Source organism: Phalacrocorax aristotelis, chromosome 1, assembly GCF_949628215.1.
Source record: "Phalacrocorax aristotelis chromosome 1, bGulAri2.1, whole genome shotgun sequence".
Lineage (NCBI taxonomy): Eukaryota > Metazoa > Chordata > Aves > Suliformes > Phalacrocoracidae > Phalacrocorax > Phalacrocorax aristotelis.
Window position 1 is genome coordinate 130,634,901 of NC_134276.1, and position 24,767 is coordinate 130,659,667.

Genomic DNA, 24,767 nt, shown 5'->3' on the forward strand with positions numbered 1-24,767 from the left:
GAATGCAAACAAGTCTTTAAAAATATTGATCTTTACATTCTTAGATCTAAAAAGTAGTACTGAAAGCTACAGTCACAACTAAACATCAGAAAAACTTACTGTGACTTCAGTAGCTAGAAATTCAAACTTTATTATGGAGGGGATTTCTAAAAATTAATAGTAAAATAATAATTTGTGAAATATATGGGGTTTTCTAGGTAGGAAAGAACATTTATTTACAAGAATTCTGAAAGCTCAAATGTAATGGAAAATTAGTAATGCAGTTAGGCCAAACATTCAATGCACTAGAAAATACTAAAATTCATAATTTCTGACTGTTTTGTGACATGAGAGGTAAAACCATTTTTATAGTATTTAAGTCTCATTCCAAATTAGATGTTGGAATAAAAAAGTTTTATATTTGAGTAATCCTACCACTTGAGAAGTTCAGAAGGTTAAAAAAACAAACAAACAAACAAACACCACCCCCCCCCACCCCCCACCCCCCCCCCCCGAAACAGAGTTGTGGAGATCTTCGATAAATGTCTACATTAACATAAAAAGTGAGTTACTTTCTACAACTTACTGAAGTAGAATATGTTTCTGGATTTCTGCAATCTAGAAACTAATACTTAGACATCATTTTTTAAAAGACATCCTTTATCAGCAATATTTAAGATGACATGAGTAAGATATATTTTTTTTAAGGAAGTGGTTATTTGCTGAAAGACATACATTTGGTTGTTCCCAAACTACTTGTGAATATCAGTTCAAGTGTTTCCAGCTGTAATGGAAGAGTTGCAGTGATAGAGCTGTTGAAATCATCAGCTGCCTTTTGCTCAACAGGTCGGCAATTAAGGAATCCCTTTTGTTGAACTTGTTCCATAGGGTCTGCTGAATGCTTCAGCAGATGCGGTTCATGGACAAGAAAATGTCAAGGAAGAAAAAAATATAAAAGACTTAAATTTCATTCAATTCAAAGCAATTCCTCTCCACTCCCAACCATATACTAAAAAAAGAGTCAATCCTAGAGTTCAATATTATATAATACTGTTATACTAAAAAAATGTTATTTGTTACCCAATTTTAGGTAAGAGGTCACACACCCCGAAATGAATTATAGTTCATTTTTGTGTTTATTTATACAGTCTAGTCTAGTTATTTTCAATCTTTTTCTTCTGTTAAAATTCTTCCTTACAAGAATCAGGCAGGTCATATTGTCATAATCTCCAGGTTAAGGTAATTTAAATATTATTTGAGGCAGCCTTCAAACTCAAGGATGTGTTGCGTCATGCTCAGTTCACTTATTCCCCAAGGTATCTCTGCAAAAATCAGAATTAAAAGCATAGTATTATAAATAAAGATTAGGAAAGGTTGAGTGGTTCAGTTGCTCATTTTGAGAACATCATCTCTGGCATCTTTGTGTTTTTTTAATTTGATATTAAGGATTTTTATCTCATAGACTCAATTCGGTTTATTGGTTTATTGGATCTCTTCCCCTGGACATGTTCCATTTCTTTCTGTTGAGGCTAGGCTTATTTGTGGCAGTGCTTTAAAAGCATATTACATGTCCTTTTTTTTTTTTTTTCTCATTTTACAGTTCAGCTTCCTTGCATATGATGTTATCTTTCAGTATACCATATAAGCAATATATACCAGTTGCATATTGGCTTATACTTTGCAATCTGCTTTGTTACAACAAAACCATTTAAAATCTTACTGAGTAAAGAGCATATCTAGAATTTGGCATGAGTAGAATTCACCTCTGTATTCAAAATACTGCATCTTTTAAAATACTTTTCTTGAAATGTATTGCAAATACTACAACATATAGCAAAATATAGATTTTCTTGCTACGTGCATAATATGAAACATACCTGCTGTTACCTGTGGTTACAGTTTACTTACTTTGCTCATTCGCTCTGTTTCAGACGGTTCGCCATGGTTTTCCTTATCTACCCACTGCCTTAGCTTTTGACCCAGTTCAGAAAATTCTGGCAATTGGAACAAGAACAGGAGCCATACGAATGTATCCTTTCTCATTCAGAAGTTATGCCATTTCTATATATTTGTGAATCATCTACTACAAGCACTCAGGTAAGGTAACAGTGTATGTTGTTACATTCTACTTCATTTTACTTTACTTAGATGGACTGGAAAAGGATGTGCTGTTGAGGGATTACCTTTAGGTCTTTAAGTTGTCCGAAAAGAAAAATTTTTATTGCGTTTTTGGCATATGGTTTTGGCATATATTTGTTAATATAAAGCAGAATTCATTTTTGTTTTTCAGAATGTAAACATTGTATACATTTTTCAGTATGTAAAGGTAGACTACAAAGCGGTAATGTGCAAGTTGTGAATGTTGTGCTAGCAATAAATTAATTGCAGCAATGCAGCTAGCCAACTGTAGACATCTTCACTGTAGATATCTATGTATGAGATATTGTTTAGACTCTTCCAAGTGAATGGTGGGAAATAAGTGAGTGTAGGGCAGAATTCATCTCTTCCTGGAGGAGATGATGAAACACTTTAAAAGTGTTCATTAATTATAAAGATACATCAGTGCCAGCACTTAATGTATATTTTTATACAGTAGGAATTTTAAGTTAGAAGTCTACACAGAATAACTTTAATATAGAAGTAATGAAAATTTGAAAAATGAGATTTAAAAAAAAATCTGAGGAGAATATTTAAATGTGATGTATTTCAAAATGTTTCTCTGCATAATTTTCTTAGTTTGTCATGGTTCAAATATATTCCAATTTGGTGAAAATACATATAAAGTAAGGAAAAAATAATGAAGACTGTTAAAGGAAGGTTTAAAAGTTACAGTATATGGAAGCAATAAAACAATATTTTTTGCAACCTTTTTGTAGTTAAATAAATTCTGGGTTTAAAGTAGGGGACAGTGCTGTATAAAATACCAATCTAATCTTTTTCTTGGTTTTTTTTTGCTACCACTGTTCCCAAGGTAACTATAAACCTAATGAACCCAAAGGCAGGTTACAAAGTAAAGAAAAATATCCTCCTGGAGAACCAGCCTGTGCTTCATGGAACATGACTAAGACTTTTTCTCCATTTTTGCCTGCTCTTGTTCTGAACAGTTGCATTTTCCTAAGCCTCATTTTCTATCTGATCCAGAACTTCTCACAAGACTCAGCTAAACCTCCAGTTGTGTAACAGTCTTTGCTTTGATAGTTCTACTCTTAGTATTTACTTATATCAAGTAGACTGAATGTATTCTGTTCAACTACAAAGAGGAAACCCCCCTTGAATTTGTGCAGTTCCGGGAATGCACAAGTCTAGTAATCTGGCTTTCTTCTTTTGGGAGGTATGCAAGGTTAGAAAGCTGGAGCTTTGTCTCTGGAAACTTCATTGATATTTTCTGTGAGTAGGGGTATTGGGAACTTAATGGGAAACGTAGATGTAGGAAGAAGACCTTGCAGAAGGTTGACTCCCAAGCCCACCTCTTCTTTCCATCTCAGCAACCCGGCTTTTGTAGGAGCAGTGCTGGCTAGGCATCTTATACCTTTATAAATCCCTCCTTTGAGGAGGATGCAGGTACAGAGCCTGAATTAATACAGGTTTGTGTAAAATTAAGTTAAACCTGCATGTCCCCTGCCACAGGAATGGAGCACGAGGTGGAAAATTAGCTATACACCATACCTTATATAGAACTCACCATGTATCTTCTGTGGAAACAGATTATGAAGAGGAAGAAGGGAGAAGAATGTTTTTCAAAGCATGCTTCCCTTTAATATCTCTTCTCCAGTTTTGCTAGCAAACTCCTACCTCATTCACAGAACACTTTTTACTACTTCTAGTATCTGAATCAAACAAGAGCATCAAGATTACCAGGGAATTAGATTTTTTTTTTTTTTCAGAGATGTCATCTCATAACATAAATGCTTCTCAGCTTAGATACACAGAGCCTGGTTTGCTTAACTGAGCTCTGAGTTAATGGAAGCTGTACTTTGAAGACAGAGGGTGGCATAAAAGGAATTATTTATTTATTCATTTTAACTAAGTCTTCTCCATTTGGCTGTCAAAGGTTCACAGAACATACTACGTAAAAAGCCTGGTTGTGGGCTATTAACTTCCCATTTGTACACAAGGCTGAACAGTAATCAGTGAAAGAGGGCCTGGGACCACACACAGAACACCACTCATTTAAGCCAGTCTTGCTGTATCCATTTGTAATTGTTGAAATCAGGCAATAAAATTCAAGTCAAGATGTAATAGATTTAGAATTAAATCTGAAAATATGATTCATAATGGAATTTTCTTAAGCAAACTGGAAAGAGTATAGATTTCAATGGCTTTATGTCTTCCACAGTATCCTGTAAAAATGCTTTTTAACAGAGCTGCACAATTTCATTTTGCCATGAATGTGTAAAAGAACAGAAAGAGAATTCATTCCACACATACATTGATTTTGGCTGGTGCTTCTAAACAGTACTGTAGGTGGAGTGAAAGGACAGACTATTTGGCTACCAGCAGAGAAATGCACCAGATTATTTGTTTGTTTACTGGTAGCACCAAAAGGGGGCCTAGCTTGGATCAGACTCTGTGCTGGGCAACACAAAGGCATAGCAAGACAGAATTTATGTTTACTATTCATGTAATGATGTAGAACAAGTTTTCCAGTGACCAGCGTAAGTCATGTAATGGCATTGTTGTTTCCTTGTCTTTCTAAAAGATTCACAAAGCATTGGTAATTCTATTGGTCACAAGTTAACAGGTCTTGAAAGGCAAACCGCTTCTAAAGAAAATGAAGTGCGTACCTCTGTGTTGCGAATGAATGTTTAATATCACACCTTCAGGTGATCATTTAAAATGATCCAGCAACAGTACTGAAATTGACTATGCTAAATTGGTCTGAAATAGAGTATATTATGCATAAGTTGTCATTGGAGTACAGAGATAAATGAAAGTTCGTTTTGGTATAGCAGTCAATTTGTCTTCTCCTAGATTTCTTTTCAGGCTACTTTAGATGCAACTGCTATAGCTTCTATAGCAATGGGAATTGCTGTTGCTATGCTCTACTGCTCCTAGCAGTCTCTGAGGGATTCTCGAGGAACTTCAAACAAATGTAGGTTTTACCTACACCGATAACTACTGGGTACTGGATCCTCATAGGGACAGCTATGCTCCAGCCCACAGAATGAGTGTGTGCTGCAAATCATCAATGAACAAATATCTTCCTATTACCAACACAAGCTAACAAAATCTGCAAATAAAGAGAAAAAAATCCACTCTTGAAACAATTGCTATGCTATCTGGTCATTCTTTTCCTTTGTCCTAAACACAGCAAATTTTATTTCCCATCTGAGGACTTTTTCCCTATTTGAAGCCTGTTCTCAGCTCCCATACCTTTGATCATTGCTCAGATCATTGCTTGATACCACTCTACCTGGACTATCCTTGCTTCAGGCAAACACATTCAGATGGTCTATGAAATTGAATTCCTGTTCTTATCATCTCCATATCCTTCTTCTTTAGTCCCAGTCTGGAGGACCTTCTGACATTACACATAATAAAATGAAGTGTGCAGTCTCTGGTTACTGTCAGAGAAGGTTATGAATCACCATACAAGGGGGTGAGAAGTTAAGAGACTTGATCAGACTTAAGCCTCTTCCTCATGTCAGAGGAAAAAAGATAAGTCTGGAGTTTGTCACATTCTTGATCTGAATAAATAGATTAAAATCAGTGTTAGCAATGATTATTCCAGTATCAGATGCGAAGAAGTGGCATGTTGCTCTCAGATTTCACAATGCATATTTCAATATTGTCATTTTTTTCAGCTCAAAAATTCTTGTTAAAATTCATTATTGGTACTTTCTGGAGTCACTGAGTCCTTTCCTTTGGACTTCTTCCATCATATCAAACATGTGCTTAGACAATACAGCCACCTACTTCAAACATATAGAACAGAACATCTACATTTTTGTATTCAGCTGCTGATTATTTGGCAGTCAGCTGCAGTAAGAAATTCTGAAAGAGGCTCTTCTATAACTATTACCACCTTTGCTTATTAAGAAATGAGAGAAAGTTTGTCTTAAATCCAGTGCAAGGAAGACAACTTACTGGGTCCAGAATGGCCTGCATGCCACTGAAAGCTTATCCATCATCAAACAGGCTTAAATTAGTAATATGTCTTTGGACATGTTTTAGTGTTGTCTGGTGTTGTCATTAATGCATGTTCTTTAGACTTACAGGCTTCATGTTGTCATGGATGCAGGTTATGGGGTGTGCAAACCTTCATATTCACTGTTTGTTGCTTGAGAAAAAAAAGTAAGCCATCCACAACACATGCAAGGCCTTTCTGATAGACATAACAGCTTGCTGTATTCCAATGTTAGCAGACAATATAGCAGCCATTTTATATCTAAGGAAACAAAATTATTCTGACTTACTAGCACATGGAAGTGGAAGTGTTGCTCTGTCCCCACCTTTCACTTAGCTGCACTGTCCTTATGCTTTCCTTGCTCGGACTCTGGTGCTTATCAGATATTTCTGTAAGCAATCTAATTCACCAACCTGGCAAAATACTAGTTCTTTTTTGCTGTGTTACTTTTTTTGCCAGATTACCTGGTATTTACCTCTGGTGCTAGTCAGAATGATGCATAAGGAAGCTGGAAGGAGTGCACAGTTGGGACTGGACAGAGAGGGTGGTAGAGGAGAAATAGAATTTTTGGCATGTGTAGCTGCTTAGCTTGACTTGTCTTACTATATGAGATTGTATCACAGAAATTCAGCTTTGGCAGAATGCAGCTGTCTATGAACTTTGCTACAAAAAGAAGAATACGCCTTTCAATTTTGAGTGGTATGGAAGATAACCTATCTTTTGCTTACATTTAAAAAAATATTCTTCATGTAAATCCATTTGCAAATCACAAAAATTCTACAGGCTCTGCTAAAGATAGATTCTGCCTTTGGATCATATTTGGAATTAGTTTTCTGGCCTGTTTTATGTGTTTCTTCCCATACTTTGATGGCAAGGGTGATTTCTGAATATCAAACACATTACAACAATACTTATTTTAATTACATTTTGTGAAAAAGAAAACATGGCTTCAAGACAGCCAAGAAGGCCAACAGCATCCTGGCTTGTATCAGGAATAGCGTGGGCAGCCTGAGTAGCGAAGTGATCGTGCCCCTGTACTCAGCACTGGTGAGGCCGCACCTCGAGTACTGTGTTCAGTTTTGGGCCCCTCACTACAAGAAGGACATTGAGTTGATGGAGAGTATCCAGAGAAGGGCAACAAAGCTGGTGAAGGGTCTGGAGAACTAGTCATATGCCGAGTGGCTGAGGGAAATGGTGTTGTTTAGCCTGGAGAAGAGGAGGCTGAGGGGAGACCTTATCGTGCTCTACAACTACCTGAAAGGAGGTTGTAGCAAGGTGGGTGTTGGTCTCTTCTCCCAAGTGACTAGAGATAGGACAAGAGGAAATGGCCTCAAGTTGTGTCAGGGGAGGTTTAGATTGGATATTAGGAAAAATGTCTTTCCTGCAAGAGAGGTCAAGCATTGGAACAGGCTGCCCAGAGAGGTGGTAGAATTGCCATCCCTGGAGGTATTTAAAAGACATGTAGATGTGGCACTTAGGGACATGGTTTAATGGTGGATTTGGCAGTTGGACTTGATCCTAGAGGTCTTTTCCAACCTAAATGATTCTATGATTCTGTAAGATTATCTCCGTTCTTTCTGTGAAACAGCCAATAATCATATATTTGATTCTAGAGTTACTATCCCAAGTAAAGGGGAAGGTGAAATCTAAGCCTAAGATAGCCCTATTGAAAAGCATGGATCCTCAGCAGCGGATGCACACAGGAGGACCGTATTACCGGGAGGTAGAACTGAGGTTGTTTGTGTGCTCTAGAAAAAAATCAGGCAAAGAAAACAAATAGCACTAATTAAATCATCGCCTGCAGAGTTCTGAGAAGGCATGGAATTTTACAGTAGTTAAAGTGTGGTAAAGAGTGTCTGACATCAGGTTGGATGTACTTTAAAAGAAAAAAAGAGAATATAACTTGAGATTTTGGTCTGTGAGAAGGATGGCATAACATCTAAATATAAAGTGTGACAGATTACTCTCCTTGGAACTGCTGTCTCTTAATCTAAACAAGGTTTTAGGAGATCTTTATCCTTAAAATAAGCCAACTGTGTTCCATGCTGTTTACTCTATGTGATTTATTGGGCAGATGGAATGGGGGAAGCACAGACAAGATCATAAAACCCAAAGTTCTGTTATTTGACTTGGAAGAATCATCAAGCATCAATGATGCATTTCATCTTTATCTCATTCTGGAATGTATTTGGGATTTTTCCAGAGCGCACTTGAGTGATTCAGGAACATAAACCTCACTGAGAGTCAGCGCTCCTAACATAAGTTCTTTTAAAAATTCCCCTGGGAATCAACACATATGTATATTTATTTTTATATACCTAGATGCCTAAATAGGTTGTTACATACATTAATTTATTGTCAATCTACAAGAAAAAAAATTGTAAAATATGTAAAAATAATCAAATTTACCTGTAAGATAAATCTGACAGAACCAGAGTTTGGTGAATTTTAACTCTATACTCAGATTACTGCGCATCTGGTTACATGTGTACTCACATATGTATACACAGTAGGTCTCTGCGTATATGCATAAATTGAGTCCATTGGTCTCCCAAGCCTCCGTCATGCTTTTTAAGTAAACCGGTTAAATACGTTACACTTAAATGTAGTAAGCTTCCTTCACTTTCAGTTGGTGTTTATCTAGGAGGTAAAAATGGAATCTGACATCTGCAAGCAAATCTACTAATTAAAAATAGGTTTTCATATATTTGGAGATGCACATAAAAATGGCATACAGGTGGATGGGTCTGGCAGCATTTTAATTGGAGCTGATGACTGCATTTATGATCACTATCTGAAAAAAAATGCTTTCTGGATGTTTGTTTCAAGAATTTTATTGAGTTCAATAAAAAAACCCAGACCTTACTGTGATATTGAAATGATGACTAGTGGTGATAGTCAACCATTTCAAAGTGATGCGTCTTAATGAGACTTTGTGTGAGCTTCAGAGCTTTCCCTACCTTTTTTGTTCAAAACTTTCTGTCATCAACAGAAGTGTTGTCATGCATAGGAAGTAGTGCACATCAATTTGCCCTCCTTTCCAGTCTGCTAATTATCTTTTTTAGATAAATATCCATGACCTAAATTTGGCAAACATCCTTTAAAACACAGAAATTTGTAGTCATACTATGCACTTAGTTATTTATTTTGACTCTTTTCTTCTTTTGCTTTTATCTTCATGGGAGAGAGAAGTTATATTTCTCCAAATAACTTAGGAAAACTACTATCTTAAAAAAAACCAAACCCCACAAAGTACATAGGTACATAAATACCCTGGGTTTCTTTTTTGCCTTGTGAAAAAAGAGACCTATTTCTGTCTAGCTACAGGCACTCATTCAATTTAAATTCTTGACTTCTTAAAGTTAGGTGCCTTTCTTGCACATATTTTCTTTATGGAGGGAGGTTATGGACAAAACAGAGCTGGGAAGGGTTGAACGCCTGTTATGAGGTAAAAAGACTGCAATGACTGTGAATAATTGTCTCTGCATGGGCAATACCAATGTGGAAGATCTTTAGAAGTTTCTGGAACCAAAGAGATCCAGCTGTGAGGATCTTCTGCAGCAAGGAACATGAACCACATGTTGGTGGTTCGGTATGAGATGGAACAGAGTTACACACTATTTCAACCAAAAGCTTAGGTGTAGGTGTAGGACAAATGTGTAATTTTTCCTGAGCTCTGAAAAATGGGGAGACGGACAAAACAGAAAATATGATCTCACTGAGGAGAGGGGAAAGGGAAGGTTTCCTTGAAAAGCTGCTTTTCCCTCATCAGGTTTCCTTGATGAGGTTCTTTTCCCTCATCCGTGGCCAGTTCAGCTTCTCTTTCCCTAACTGTGACCTAGTTTTGCTCCAGTTCTCATAGTTCTTATATTTCTATTCCTCAGCCCTGACCTGTCTTTTTTTTAGTGGCAGCAAAAAAGCAATATTCTTTCAATCGCCACCTTTCTCCTGACCAGTGCAAAGCAGCCTCTGAATGACATATTTTTCTAAGGAAACTGTTCAAGTCAAGAACCAAGGTGTTTCCTGAGTGCTTCAGAGTAGCATTCAAAGCCACTCATCAAAAAGAGAACATCACTGGAGAAACCAAGCTTGTCCAAAAGAGGTTGTGGATCACTAGCTGTCAGAAAGTGAAGAGCTGAATCAGCCAAGTCTTAGGGGGCATCAAAGAATGTAAGCATAGCATCAATTTCCTCATCCAGAGGGAGTACACGGAGGGGAAGTGACCTAGAAATTTTGGGACCCTATTCCTTTTTAGTGTTGGTGTGAAGAAAGTCAAAGGTAGTTTAGAAATTTGTATGTAGAAGTCATCACCACCTAAGCACATTTCTACCAACCCACTCAGTCCCCTTCTGGACACACAGTACGTTCATAACCCTCAATAAGCATGCCAAGTAGCATGTAGGTGGGTACCATCCTCCCATCATCAGTGCCTGGATCATTTGCAGAATGTAGCAGGTAGTGCTTCAAAAAGAACTGGTCCTTACTATTCCTGTCTCAATGGAAAGGCTGCCCTAAGTGCTTGCAGAGGTTTTATGAGGGACAGCAGGCACCTATGATTTGGAGAGAACTGAGAACATTAACCTCCAGTCTCTTACATAACCCCTTGCACTCAGACAAGCACTTCTGACTTCATGCCTGCATGTCCTAAGGGCCAGTCAAACCAGAAATCGACTCCATTGTTGTCAAGGTATATTCTCATGACTCAGCAGCATGGACATTACGCAACATCTATTCTGGTGTAGACAAGCTCCCAAGCTGTGTTAAAGATCATGCCTCTGATGGTAAATAAGGCATTAGTCTTCGTCAGCTCTTAGGCCAGAGTTAGGTAAGGCACAGACAATGATTTCTGATGAAGACTGCTTCTAAGTCTACAATGGTGGGTTTCCAATGCTTGCATAGCATGAGGACGTAGTTCACGAGGTTTGGGTATAGAACCCTAAGTTGTGCATTAGATAGAAGTGTGCATTTCATGAACTGGCTCTCCCCTTCATGGTTTAGGAACACACAGAGATCAAAGACACAGATGATTTTGCTGTTATCTCCTGCTATTACTATTTGAAGAAAGATAGTTTGAAGGACAGTATCTGAGGCAATCGATCACTGCTGGTGTACTTTTTTGCAAACTGGTAACTACCTAAAAAGTAAGAGTTGGAGTTGCAAGGCTTCACTGGGTGACTGACATTCTTGAAAGCAGTTCCAAAACTACATGAAAGGATGATGAAGTCATGCTACTAGTTTACAGAAGAGGGGCTCCGCAATTCTGCTCCACATCTGAAAGTTTTGCATTAACTGCTTATCATTTCACATCCAGAGGATAATGCTGTCCCACAAATCCAAGCTTGTTTTCTGAGACCAGAATCTCCAGTCAGTCATACATGAAGTGATCATGGTGGTAAGGACTCCCACAAAATCGTTCTGCCTATCTTCCTTCACAGAAAAGGAGGTCCAGGAGGATCGGCTCATTAAAATGTACTTCCAGCATAGCTTCTGCAGAGGCAGGTTTAAATTGCATTCATCTTTTGAAGCACCACACAGAGTATAATACTGTAATATCATCCAAACTTGTACTGGGGAGTAGGCCAGGAAGTGGGTACCATTGTGCCACTCAGAAATGGTATAAGCAAGAGCAAGAAAATTAGAAATAAGAAAGACTTTATCTGGGCAGTGGTGGCATGTGCAATCACATGGCCAATGAAGTGCTAATGTCATCTGAGAGAGAGAGACTGAAGGCCAGTGCAGTGCTCCCTGGATAGCCTGTAACTAAATAAGCAAAGGTTTATGGGATAAGTCCCTCTCAGACTAATGTTCAAACAAGTAGTGCTTTCTTTTTCGCAGCAGTTGTATTAATCTTAATTTGTAGTTTGAGAGATTTCACTTTAAGTTAAATGCTTCGAGATAAGGAGTGTCTAACACAATACATCAATACTCTTATCTATTGAGGAACTTCATTTAAAATATGTGATTTTGTTAGAATTGTCCTATATTCCTTCTACAGACGTCATACATGCTAACCAGTAGATTATTCACATAGCATTTCATCTTATTAGTCAAATTCACAAGAGGGACAAGAATGCAGTCTCTTAGATAAAAATTAAATTAAAACTTAGCTTTGAATTTGGCCATTTTTAAACACAAAATTAAGTAAGTACTAGAGTGAAAATTTTTTAGGTGCCATTCATGAAACCAAGAAAGCAAAGTAAGTTTTATTTCCCTATAGTGTATTGATAAGAGGCTCCTCGAAGATAAAAGTAACTTCGTGGAGATCCGGAGAAGAGATTCCTTATTTATGTCTTATTCCACTGTGGAGAGTAACCTAACTGCCAGTACAGAAATAGGGCATAAGGAGCACTCTCTGTCTTTCCTGGTTTTAGAGAGTTATCCAGCAGGTATGAATTGAACCGCTAAACTAAGTTAAGTTGTACATGTCAACATATTTTCCCCAATATTTTCAAGCCAAAATGATTTGACAAATTCACCATTCTTTCATGTTTCATTTTATCCTTTTATTCCTTGTCCTCTGCAAGATTTCAGCAATTATTCATGTTACTTATTCATTAAGACTGAAGAATATTTTCTTTGCATTATGCTAATGTTCTAGACTACTTGTTTGTTCTCTCTGATTGCAGTTTAGTGAGGGTTGTTTAACTTCTCATTCAAGGTGTGAGAGATTTTGTTTGTTTACTCCCTGAAGGAACCAAGTAATCCAATTTATGTGTGAGAGAGCTTGGTTAAGAAGTCATGTGAGCACTTGAGAGATAGCAATATACATTCGTAGTGATACATCTGCCTACGTGGAGAATTAAGAAGTTAAGGGAGGGAATTTTATGAAACCACTATATGGAGATAACAGAACATGAAGCTGTGAGACCTGACTGAGTACACTGCTTTACTCACAGGAACAGCCCCATTGAAATCTGTAATATCAAAAACTGCACTGGAATGCCTAAGCAAGATTTAATTGGAATTCAGGCATCTGAAACTAAAGCCGAGCTTCTGAACATCTCAGATGCTTTAAGTGTTGTTTGTGTAGTGCCTTAGTTTTAAGAGGGTCAGGTAGCTCAGCATCTGTCTCATGATAGAGTACTGATATGATTAATCAACTAGACACTTCTCCAGCAACCTCTTTTAAAGGATTAAGATCTGGCATACCTTCTCAGAGCAAGTGTACAAAATCAGACTGCACATAAAATGCAGTGGTGGGTGCTACTTCTAAGAGTTTGTGCTCATCCTGTATCCACTGACTTGTACTGTGGGTATACTGACTTGAGATATGGGAGAGTCAGTTCAATTTTCTCAGCAAAAAGTTTAAACCTACACATCCCATTACACACAACAACATTTTTACTGCCAGACCATATATACCTGTGAGTTATTTTTCACTTTAGAGTGTTCCACTTTGTAGGAAAAGCAAGAACAACTGTGTCTTTATAGGTTAACGGTTTAGTCACATAATTTAAAGCAGGCATCTTGCACTCTAGTCTGTGCTCAAGGACTGTTTGTAAATTCTATTTTGAACAGTGATTAGATAATTATAATAATTATAACATCTAAAGTTATCCTCATTTTGTAGATCATGTTATCTTAGCAAGACACATTGAGTATCTAATTCATAATAGATTCATGTGTTTGTTTCATACAAGTTTTTAATAAATAATACTTTACACTGGAAGATCAAATAGTACCTGATAGATTTGGTAATGCCAAAGTAGCTCTTAAATTCATGCTGCCTGCCTGGGCCCATAGCTCCAAGTTTCAATTCAATATTTTTCATTTTTGCTTTCTCTTCTTCTTCCTTAGTAGGGAGTAGAAGGAACTTATATTGTCTATGGTTCCAGCTGTGATTATAAGGGAAAGACTGTCAGTATGCCATGAAGCTATGAATGCTGGTATTCTGGTATCAAAGATATAGAAGACCAAGTTTAATCTGCCCATGTTGCTGCTTGTGAAATAAGTATGTTGGATGATAACAAAAAAAGCTTACTTCAACCAGGTAGTTTGAGAATTTGATACGAAGTGTTTTCAAGCTGTTTGAAGAACCAGCAGAACCTTTCGGGACAAGCAGACTCTTGCCAGCATCCTTCATTTTAAAAAAATAGGAAAACCTGTCGGTTCTCACTTACAAACTTTCTTAAATGCGTATTTAGAAAATGGATTATTCATCAACCAACTGCAAGAGCAAGTACAACACTATCAAGTGTTATTTAAGTGAGTATTTTTCTGCTGTCCATGGAAATGATGCTGTCTTTTTTTTTTTTCCAGTTCTAGTCAATCTTGGTTACATAATCATAGTACATATGCCCTGGATTCTTGTTGTCACTGCTCGTTGCAATTATTATTCAGACATGATTCTGGAAATTTAGGCAGGGTATTTTTAACAACAGAATCTTGTAGAGTTATCTTTTAAAGATAAATTGAGCTGTGAATCTTCGTATCAGCTTTGAGCTCATAAGTGTATAGGATCTCTCACGGGGCTTTTCTGTTGCAACAAATGTATCCATCGACAATTTATATACAGTTAGTTACAGGGATTCATAGATCCCTTCCTAGAATTCCTGCTGTAAGTTTAAATTCTCCTGATGTGCGTAAGCAACTGTACTTATTTTTTCTTCGAGTGGAAATTAAAGTTGAATTTGTCAACATTGCACATGGCCAACATCTTGCTCTTCCACCAAGTTTGTAAAGGTTCCTTCACCAATACACTCTGTTAAAAGCTAAATCAATTAAGTTTTTTTAATATTCTTGTTTGCTTCCTTTAGCCTTGGGTAACCCAGGAGATTCCTCAGGTTTTGCTGTAGTTATTATTGTTTTGTAAGCTTGCCATTTCCAATGTGATCAAAACATTTCACATTTGTTTTTTTTCCTTTACCTCTCTTAATACTCTGAACGCTAGTGTAAATCTGGAGTAACTCTTCTGAGTTGAATGAGGTTATTCCAGATGAATGTTGTACTTCCCACCTCCACATAGCTTGACTGCATTTTCCCCCAGGCTTTATTTTTCTCATTAAAATAAAATAATTTTTTGAACAAGAACATATATTTGCTTTTTATGATAATGGGCAAAGAGTTGTATTAGAAATTGGTTTGGACTGTTAGCCCAGCTACTGTTCTTGTAATAATAAAATCTCCATTGTAAATATTTTTTCCTACCTTCTGCAGGAAGAATGGCATCGGTATGTTTAATAGGTAACATAGCCTTTACTTGAAGTGAATTTGGGCATCCAGGGGCTTTTAAAACTAAGACTGTTTCTCCTATTAAGAAATGCCTATGGGTGTAAGACCAAGCAAAGTGCAGGGAGTCATATAATCCTGCTGGATCAAAGTCAGTTTTTTTAAAAAGGAAGTTTAAACACTTCAGAAGCATCGCATGTAAAGGAAGAGAGAATTCATTAGTTTTTAATGCTCCCATTTTACATTTGCAGGTTTGCGCTGACTTTCAGATAGAATGGTTCTAAATCAATATTTGTAATCTGTGGTGATATGAACTAAAACTGCAAAAAACCAACACTATAGTATGTGGAAACAGCAGTATCTCTTAGGGAGACCTTTAATCACCAAGTATCAAAATTATTAAAATGGATATCAGTAGAGCTATCCCAGTTACTGATGAGGAAACGGAGGCACTCGATGGTAAAGTGATTTGACCCAGTGTTTAATGAGAGGTGGGTAAAGAGCATAGATTCTTTGATTTCTTGGCTGGCACTTCAGTCACAAGCTATTTAATTCAATGGCATTTAGCCTGAAAGCTTGTGTGCATGTTTCTGATGATACTCTTAGGTGTTGTCTTCCAGATCATAAAGAATTCAGGACTGATTCCCATATTCTTTTGCATTGTGCTGCTGCAATAGCAACATAACAGCGTAATGTGTTAAGGATAAGTCAATTACATCCTATACTTTATTTTCCCCATATACTTTACTATTGCCGAGGCTTGATCCATAGGTTTTAGGTTCCATATTATCGTCGTTGGATGGCATACATAGCATACATGGAAATTGTTCTGAGTCAGGTTTTGAGCACTCTGATGGCTTACACAGGCATTTGCTTAATGTTCCGTTATGTACAGATATGCTATATAAAATCACAGGATAAATAGACTCGGTATGCACATTCCTCTAATGTAAAAAGAGGTTGTAAAAATTTCATTGCCCAGATGTGCGTCACTGTGTGTTATTTTAGTTCCTATCTGAAGGGAGGAAAAAGGAAACAGTACACACACAAAGAGACAAGAAAAGAAGATATTCTTGGCAGTTGTATACTTCCAGATTGCATTTGCATTTTGGGGGGGGAGTGAATCTGGGAAAATGCTGGGAAGTGTGGCCACCTGTCAGGAAAATTACCACCTGACTTCAGTCTTGATCTTAGTCATTCAAAACATACAGAACAGAAAAATAGTAGTATCCCTGTAAGGGAAAACAGTTTTGGGTTGATCTTTATTAATAGGGCTAAAAAATATTTATTATCAGGCTAATAGAAGGGTGAATAAATTGTTTGTACTGTGTATCAGATTATCAAAGTCTCAAGCAGACAGAACTGGCTCTTGATATCTATCTGTATGTTTTTAGGTTCTATAAGTCTGCATATTAAAAACCTCTGTTTAAATTTCTAAATTTCACACTCCTTTCATTTCAGTCACAGTGGCAAATGTTAATCACTAGTGCTTATGGGTTAAAGCAACTACCAACCTTATCATCCATACTGTAGAATCCCATTGTTTGTTTCTCTTACCACCTTTCCCCCAAACAGGGAGTCGAAAGCTTCCAGGTTCTCCTTTGTCACTTCTTCCCTGTCTTTTCTCTCTGAAGGATGAGGCAGGGTTAACCATTGAACATTCACTGAAATTCCGAATGCATACATGAAGACCTCAGTCTCCAGTAGCACATTGCTACTACTACTGTAGCCAGTCTAGAGTCCTCAAGCTACTTAGTGTGAATCACATATTAAAGGGAAAACTTTCACAGGCAAGTCCTCTCCCTCTTTCTTGTCTCCAACTGTGCTTTGTTACTAATTTCAATCACTTGGGCAACCTCCCCTGCCACTATATCACAGGAAGCTACCAGGTACTCCACATCTTACAACCCTGAAATGCTGCTTCTATTCTGCTGCATTCTCCTGTTCTGCAAAACTTCAGGAAACCGGTAGGTGTTTTTCTGTAGCTCTGCACATGTAGTGTTTGTCATACCTTCTGGACTGGAAGCCTGGTACTGTCCGTCTGGCTATTCCACTGTGATTTGACAAGGGGAGATAACCAGGAGAGAGAGAAGCTGAAACAACATCATCTCAGGGTGGGGACACAGTCTTCCCAAAGTCTTCTGCTGTAGAATACTGTCCTGCTATTACAGGAAAATCTAATATTCAGTTCCACTGTCTTCATACTAGTTATTCTCCATATAATGTGATATTTCTGCTATTTCACAAATGTGCAGCCACTTTCCTGCATCCTTTAAGTATCAGCAGATACCCACATTAAAGCTGTCTTAGCAAACCCAGGAGTCCTTTACTCCTACCTGCGTAGCACTCCCCTGCATGTTACTACTCCTCTGCAAGTTTCTCAGCTCTGATAATTGCCTTTCATTCTACAGGCCTTCACTCAGAAGTTCTCAATATACCCAGTGAGACTTACCCTATTTCTTCATCTGCAAGAGCTGCCAGGTTTTGCACAGAGCTGTGACCTTCCTTTGCTGTTGTTTGCAGCACAATATGTTGACCATATATACTGATAATTGTAGCTGAACACAAAGTATTTGCAAGTATACAAAATGAGTCAATTAATAATTTGCGTTAAATCTAGAACATGAAGACTTGGCAGTTATAAAGTAAGGGGACAACTTCTTCTTCTACTTGCAATTGAAGAACATTCCAGTGAGAGCTATAGCAATTTCTAACAATGGAAAATAATAAAAATAAAAGTACAGTTTTTAACTTCTTTTAATGAAATTGGATCAGTTGAAAGGAGAAGGAGAATAAATATCATCTGACTTGGACAGTTCTCTGATTCATCAGCAAGTCTCCAGAGATTGTACAAATACTCTTGTGCTTTCAGGTATGTTTTTTTTCTAGTCTTTATAAAACCTTTGAAACTTCTTGGAGTATAGCATCACTGCAGGCTCCATCAGCTGTGAACATACCTAAGCTAGGTGCTTGGGGTACCGTTGTGGTAGGCAAGAACTCAGTGAATGAACTCACATTCTATCTGGGAATGTGAGTACGTGAGTACATGTTGGGAGCTCAGCCCATACTGATTGTCGTGCTGCTGCAGGTAATATTATTACAAAACTTGAACTTTGTGAGCTCTTTGTGAATTACCTGCCTGAGCTGTAGTCATATCTCTGCCAACTGTATGATTGTCCTTTTGTAACTAGAGGCTATACTCTTTTCATACTTTACAGTAACTCATAAATGTTTGACAGCTTTTGAGCAATTAGTGCTGCTTCTGCTCTAGAAGTTATGAATTTGTAATGTGCAATGATTTTCATGTGTCACCTTAATTGATTTCAGTCTATTTGGCAAAGAAAAGCAATAAAACTGAAAACATGTAAGATTGCCGTTTTCTAGTTGCATGAAAAATGTGCAATATGAATTCTAATCTATTTTCATGAAAAAAATACAAATGGCTTATTCCATTCTATTCTCAGCCTGGAAATATGCTGACACATCTAATGCATCATAAGAAGCACTTTACATGTGAGTTAGCTTGGTTAGCGGCTCACTGGGTCCCCACAGTTGTGCTTCCTATTTATGAAGTGACTTTACACTTGAATGCAATTTGTTTCGTAATGCTTAAAGACAAATAATCCTTTACAGATATTAAAATGTGAAAAAAATCTGTTGGGCTAGAAATCTCTTTTTCTACACGTGGGGATTTTTTCCCTTCAAAGATGTAGTCATCGTGTATTTCTTATTCATCCCTTGTGTGTGACCTATCAGACTGAACTGGCTTGTGGAGAGAAAAAGCAGTCCCAAGACTACAAACAGCACTAGAAGAATTCTGATGCAGATTCATTTTTAAAAATCCACATCAAAAAGTCATTTAAGGGAATGAATTCTAGACTTGTGACCACAGGCAAACATTTTTTTCAAAACAAGTTGGATAATAGATCTACTTGTTTATCTGTAGTCATTCTCATCTGAGAATGTGATCGTATGGACTTGATATACTTCTTGGAAGTCTTAAGGATTTGTGCCTTAGTGAGTTCTTACATTGCAGCTGAGGTTGATTATTTGACCTTCCTAGAGAAGGTCACCTGCCAAGGCCAGGAGCCACCTGGGTAACTGGAAATCCTGAGCTGTGCTGTATACGTGCACTGGATAACAAAGTACTAAGGAAGAGTGGTGCAGCAATTCCTGGGACTGCCCTTTCCAGCACCACTTTCTCTCATTAGATCCTCTCCATTTGCCTCTTTTTATTCTTCGCATCCCCCCGCCCCCACTGTGTGTTGCAGGGGAACTTGAGAGGGGGTCTCTTTCTAGCAGCTCCACAGGGAAGGTCAGAAAAAAACACTGAAATCATGAAATTGTTTCACTTTAGCAGAGAATGTGGAGATCTGATTCCTTTGCCCTATAATTGGATTTTCCTTATACCACCTATTTTAGAACTCAGGATCACAATAACCTTAGAGAAGAAATTCTGAAATGTAAGCCACAGCATACTATGACACAGTGAATATTCAAATTTAAAAACGTCCTCCTAGATATCTACTTGATATGCCTGATATAAATTTGGAATTCCAATTGTTTGGATTAGCTTAAACTGAAAGTTGTAGGAGAAAATAAAACCTTGCAGCAAAAAAAGGTGTTCTCCTGGTTTTGCTGCTTTAATGTGTTCAGAGCCAACTCACACACTAAATAAAGTTGCTTTTGACTTAAACACTTCAAGATATTTTTTTCTCTTTCAAGATTTTTCAGCCAATAAAATTTGTATGACTGGTTATATATTTACCTAAAGCTTCAGATCTCTCTCCATCATCCATGAGCTCAGCGAAAGCTTTACTTGAAGTTCTAATTACATTATTAGTTTTATTCTATCGGTAGGGTGAATGACTTGAAACCTCTCTTTGTTGAAAATGTTCACCAAAAAAACTTTTTTTCTGTGCTGGTGCAAACAATGAAAGGAATAAGAAAAAGTCAAAGGTTGCTTTGTGTTTGCATACTCTCCCTTTAGACAAGGTATTAATTTACAGTCTTTTCCTTTGTAAAATACCATTAGAAATAGGAAGTAATATTAATATAGAATCAATTGCTGGTTGCTTTTACTTGCTGACTTTTTGCTTTTTAATATACACCAATATTAAGTATGACAGTTTCGTTTTTGATTGTCATGTAGTAATTTAATACTACCGTGGTTCCAAAATCTACAGAAACAAATTTAAATTAGAAACAGAAATGCCAAAGAGAAGTTAAATATACTAAAGGAAGTAGTGGGAAAACCCACCAAAGTATAATGGGCTGTAACAATATTTTAGAACCTGTATACTTTGTGTTAGGTTTCTAGTCTATTTAGGCAGATGAGAATGGGTTGATTTTTTTCTTAAGTAGCAAGCCAACAAATCCAATGTAATTTAATTTATTTTAATAAGGTCTTTTTGTTAAGGATGCCCAGAAAAATCAAGTCTTTTTTCTCTTTTTTTTTAAAATCTATTTTTAGATTTGAAGACCTCAGGGCTAAAAGACAAAAACGTTGGAATATAATATTTAACATTGTCTCGAAGCATGCAGCTGCACGATTGATTTAAACTAATTTGTATGTGTTCCTACTCTGAGGACCCTTCACCACCAACCAGCATTCCCAGCCCTCCCTCTCACTGCCTGGTGAGCCACATCTGGGAACCGGGAAATACAATCTGGGGGGAAGGAGTTGTTTTGTCTTTTGTTGTGGAGCTGCTTTCCAGCACAAATAGTTCACTGTTGTGCTTGTGTCGCAGTGGAATGAGCCATAGTGTCAGCACAAGGAAGATCGGACTGTTCAGCCAAGGTCAGCAATGAGAAAGTCAGGAGCATCACTTTCGTTGATAGTGTTGACTTAAATTTGTTTAGACCAATCATGAAACCACACAATAGGATTTTGCCCTTTACTATTTAACATTTGACATTATGGATGAACTGCAGGTATTAACTAGATTGATTTTCAGTTTGTCAGGCATCTTGCAAAGATGGTTTGCCATCAAAAAGACAAGGTAAATCAGAAGGATCAGACAAACAAGCAGGATGGAGTCAGGTCACAGAGTTCCAAATACAAGATGTTTCAAAAGGTTGAGTGCAATTATATAACTAACAGTCTAGATTTTGTTAACATGTCTGTTGGTTACTGAAAACTGCGAAATTCTATGAGGAGCATCTCTGTTTTCAGTAGCTTCTCTTGGGATGTAGGATGACTTTTTAGTCAGGATTTCCACATATAACACCTCATCTTGACGATTTTTTTTTATTTCAGAAAGATATCTATGCAAGTAGTACAAAATTCCAGATAGCTTTTTGCCATCATCTTCAAAAGAGTGATGTCTGCATGAGTTACCTACTTAATTAGTTTTAAATGATACCATAGCTGTAAGCTTTAACTTTCCCTTTCAGATGTTATGGGAGAACGTGACTGTGCCATTCCTAACCTTGACAGTTATTTATATAAATATTTTTAATCATGTTTTTGCCTGATATTGTTTTAATCCCATCAGATAATACAGGTGATCCAAAAACTCCAATATAACTCTTAATCCATAATTTTAGTATTTGCCTGAGTCTTTAATTTCCATCCTCCTCTCCCTTTACCCTTTCATTTCCCAGTACTTTGAGGAATTGTCATGGACGTTGAACCATCAACATTTTGCAGTCTACTACCAGAAGTGAATCATTGTTGATATCGTTCCTGAATCAGTTAAAAGCAGGTTCCCACAGGGCAAGTACTGCATGTGTACAAATTGTGTACAGCTTCTGTGTGGTCGGTGATGACCATAATAGTAGAAAAAAGATCCTGCAGAGTAAGCCATGCAGATTTGCTCTTTAATTTTGACAGGCTGCTGCATGATCTTCATGAAGGCTAGAAATATAAAGTGCAGTTCTTTTTAAAAAATCACCATCAGTGGCTGAGACAGATGCTGTTTAGAATGAAATTTAATGATATGTGCCATTCAAGTAGTCAGAATGTTTTTTCGCATCAATTTATTCCTTATCTTACTCTCTTTAGCTAATTTTGCCAGATCTCATCGTATTACTGATAGCTAGTCACGGAATAGTGAAGAGTGTTACGACTCTGTCTTTGCTCTTTCCCTTTTTCTTCACTTTCACTGTTCTCTATCTCTTAAGTGAACACTTTCCTCTTGTGAGCATGATTTTATGCATAACAATCTGTTCTTCAGTGAGTGGCTGAGTTTTAAAATGTTTTATAATATCCAGATATTGCTCTTTGAGCTTCAGTTCCTTGTATTTCCAAGTTGCAGTTTCATTATTGCTGATGGAAATTTTTAATGTATAAATAGAGTCATCAATCAAAATATTTTTTAATTTATATAAGAACAGGTAAGTTTCATCAGTCAGGCATAATTTTGCAGTTTAACAAAGAGTAGAAATCAAACAATATGTGCCTAACAGTTGTACACTATACATGTACATTATACAAAACAATTTACAGAGAAAAATATACATGGAATGCAGAAAATACTATGAGACCTTTAACTGCCAAACTGGCTTAAATTAAAAAATGCTGTATGTTGAAGCAATATTCAAGTCTTGTTTCTTAAGCACTATAAGGTTGCCAAACTCAAACAGTCAAAAGGTATTAAATTACCTATGTTGTGCTTATATTTTATGCTTCAAGTGACTGTGCCAGGGAGCTTGCTGAGTACATGCCCTTGCATCCTCAGAATGTAGGATGTGTGTAGGTAAGGCAGCAGTTTCCTGTTGCACAAGCAGAAAAGACCTCGAACAATTTGTATGCCAGATGTTGCCCTCTAGACTGTAAAGATAGAAGAGATACATGGGGGTGAATCAGAACACGTTCAGGATAGACATCTGTCATACTTCAGGATTTTCCTGGAGTCAGAGAAAGATTTGCTGTCTGTAATTATTTTCAAAAAGCTTGTGCAAGCTACATAGTTCCCCCACTGAGTTTTTGCAGTCTTGGAAAAGGATTCCACAGCCCTTCTAACATTCATAGAAGCAAATCCTTCAGAATTAGGGTTTTTTTTTAACCTCTACAGGCAGAGCATTCTTAGCTACCCATTTTTTTGTCGTAGTTCATCTTGCATTTCATCACTCTATAGGCTTTAATATTAAAGCAAAAATTTTTGTTATCTGAACTTAAGTTCAAGATTAAGTTCAGAACAAGATTATTCATTGTCTTTTTTCCCAGTCACTATTTATGGGTCTCTTCACCTGTTTTGAATTTTCCTCACCTAAAGTTTTTTCACTTTTTTCCTTTTAGTTGTGAGTAGTGGTGACTCAGAGGATCAGGGCAATGCAAAAATGTGTCCATCTGAGGGAATGTTTGTTGAACTCCAAGGAATGGAGTATCTTGCCTCAAAACTACTCAGGTCTTTCTGTTTCCTGAGATGTTGCCCAGCGTAACACTTGACCCCGGTCCAGTGTGGGCCTAAGATTTATTTATTTTGTTTTCTCTTTTCACTTGAAAGCCTCTGAAATAACATGAGAGCTGTGTTTCAGCCCTACAGAACAGTGTTTTCATAACATGAGACAAAGGATGTGTCTTACAAGCTCCAGGGTATGGTAGGAATGTATGCAGTGCTATGTGAGGATGAAAAACCTTTGGGGACAGACCTAAAAGACTGTATAGGGCAGAAGAAGCCAAACCAGACACAGCCTTTTCACATTGTCTATGGAGAGTGCTCCTTGGAATATTCCTCCCTCTGAACCACTCCCTGGTTAGGTCTCAGAGTGAGCTAAATGCATCTCTTCAAAACGGAGCCTGGGAGCTAAGTAACAATTACATCACATGGACAATCAGGGAATCTGCTCCTAGCTTTGCTCCTGGGTATTATTTTACTTAGCAGAATAGATGCAGTAATCTGCCTTCCAAGTGCTCCTTACAGTTTGGACTACTTCCACATTCATCTATTGCATTTATATTCCCTTGGATTTAAACACTAGACGCAAATGCATTTGATGACAGCTGTCAGAATCAGGCAGTCTGGCTACTTAAAGGTACCTACCTAATTAACCAGGAGTTATGTCAACTACGGCAAAGCCACTGAGGTCTTTTCCTGGGACCAGACACCTTAGTTAAAGACTGTGTTCCTCTGGCTTGTCAGCCAGCTGCTGTTGTCCAGCATGAATTTTTTATTTTATGGTCACTGAATTACTGAAGCCACCAATATATTAATTTTATATATTAGACAAAATATCTGTTATGCATACATTTCGTGATCTTTGGTGCCCTTCCTATCTTCCCATGTTGTCAATAAAGTGTCATATTAATACATTAACGTATGATACTTTATTTATTGTTACCTTATCAGTAGGACATAAAACTTGATGTGAAGACGTAAAATGCACAATTCACCCTTTTCCATTTGTTTCCTATCTTACCCTCGTTATCTAAAAAATAGTAACTTTGTTCCGTATGTCCAATTTGCTTATCTTTCTAATTCAGCTTTTAGGAATTGCTTCTTATTATGGCTTTCTCAAATTAATGAACTCTTCAGTAGTAATTTATTTT

At 37.2% G+C, this 24,767-nt stretch overlaps 1 protein-coding gene across 2 annotated transcripts in view; it reads left to right on the forward strand.

Moving 5' to 3' along the window:
• STXBP5L (syntaxin binding protein 5L) overlaps nt 1–24,767 on the forward strand; it is a 204,894-nt gene that overhangs the window by 17,108 nt on the left and 163,019 nt on the right. For both annotated transcript variants that reach the window (XM_075107357.1, XM_075107366.1), the window contains exon 2: nt 1,911–2,008. In XM_075107357.1, the coding sequence (XP_074963458.1) occupies nt 1,911–2,008 (98 nt within the window). The remainder of the gene's footprint in view (nt 1–1,910; nt 2,009–24,767) is intronic.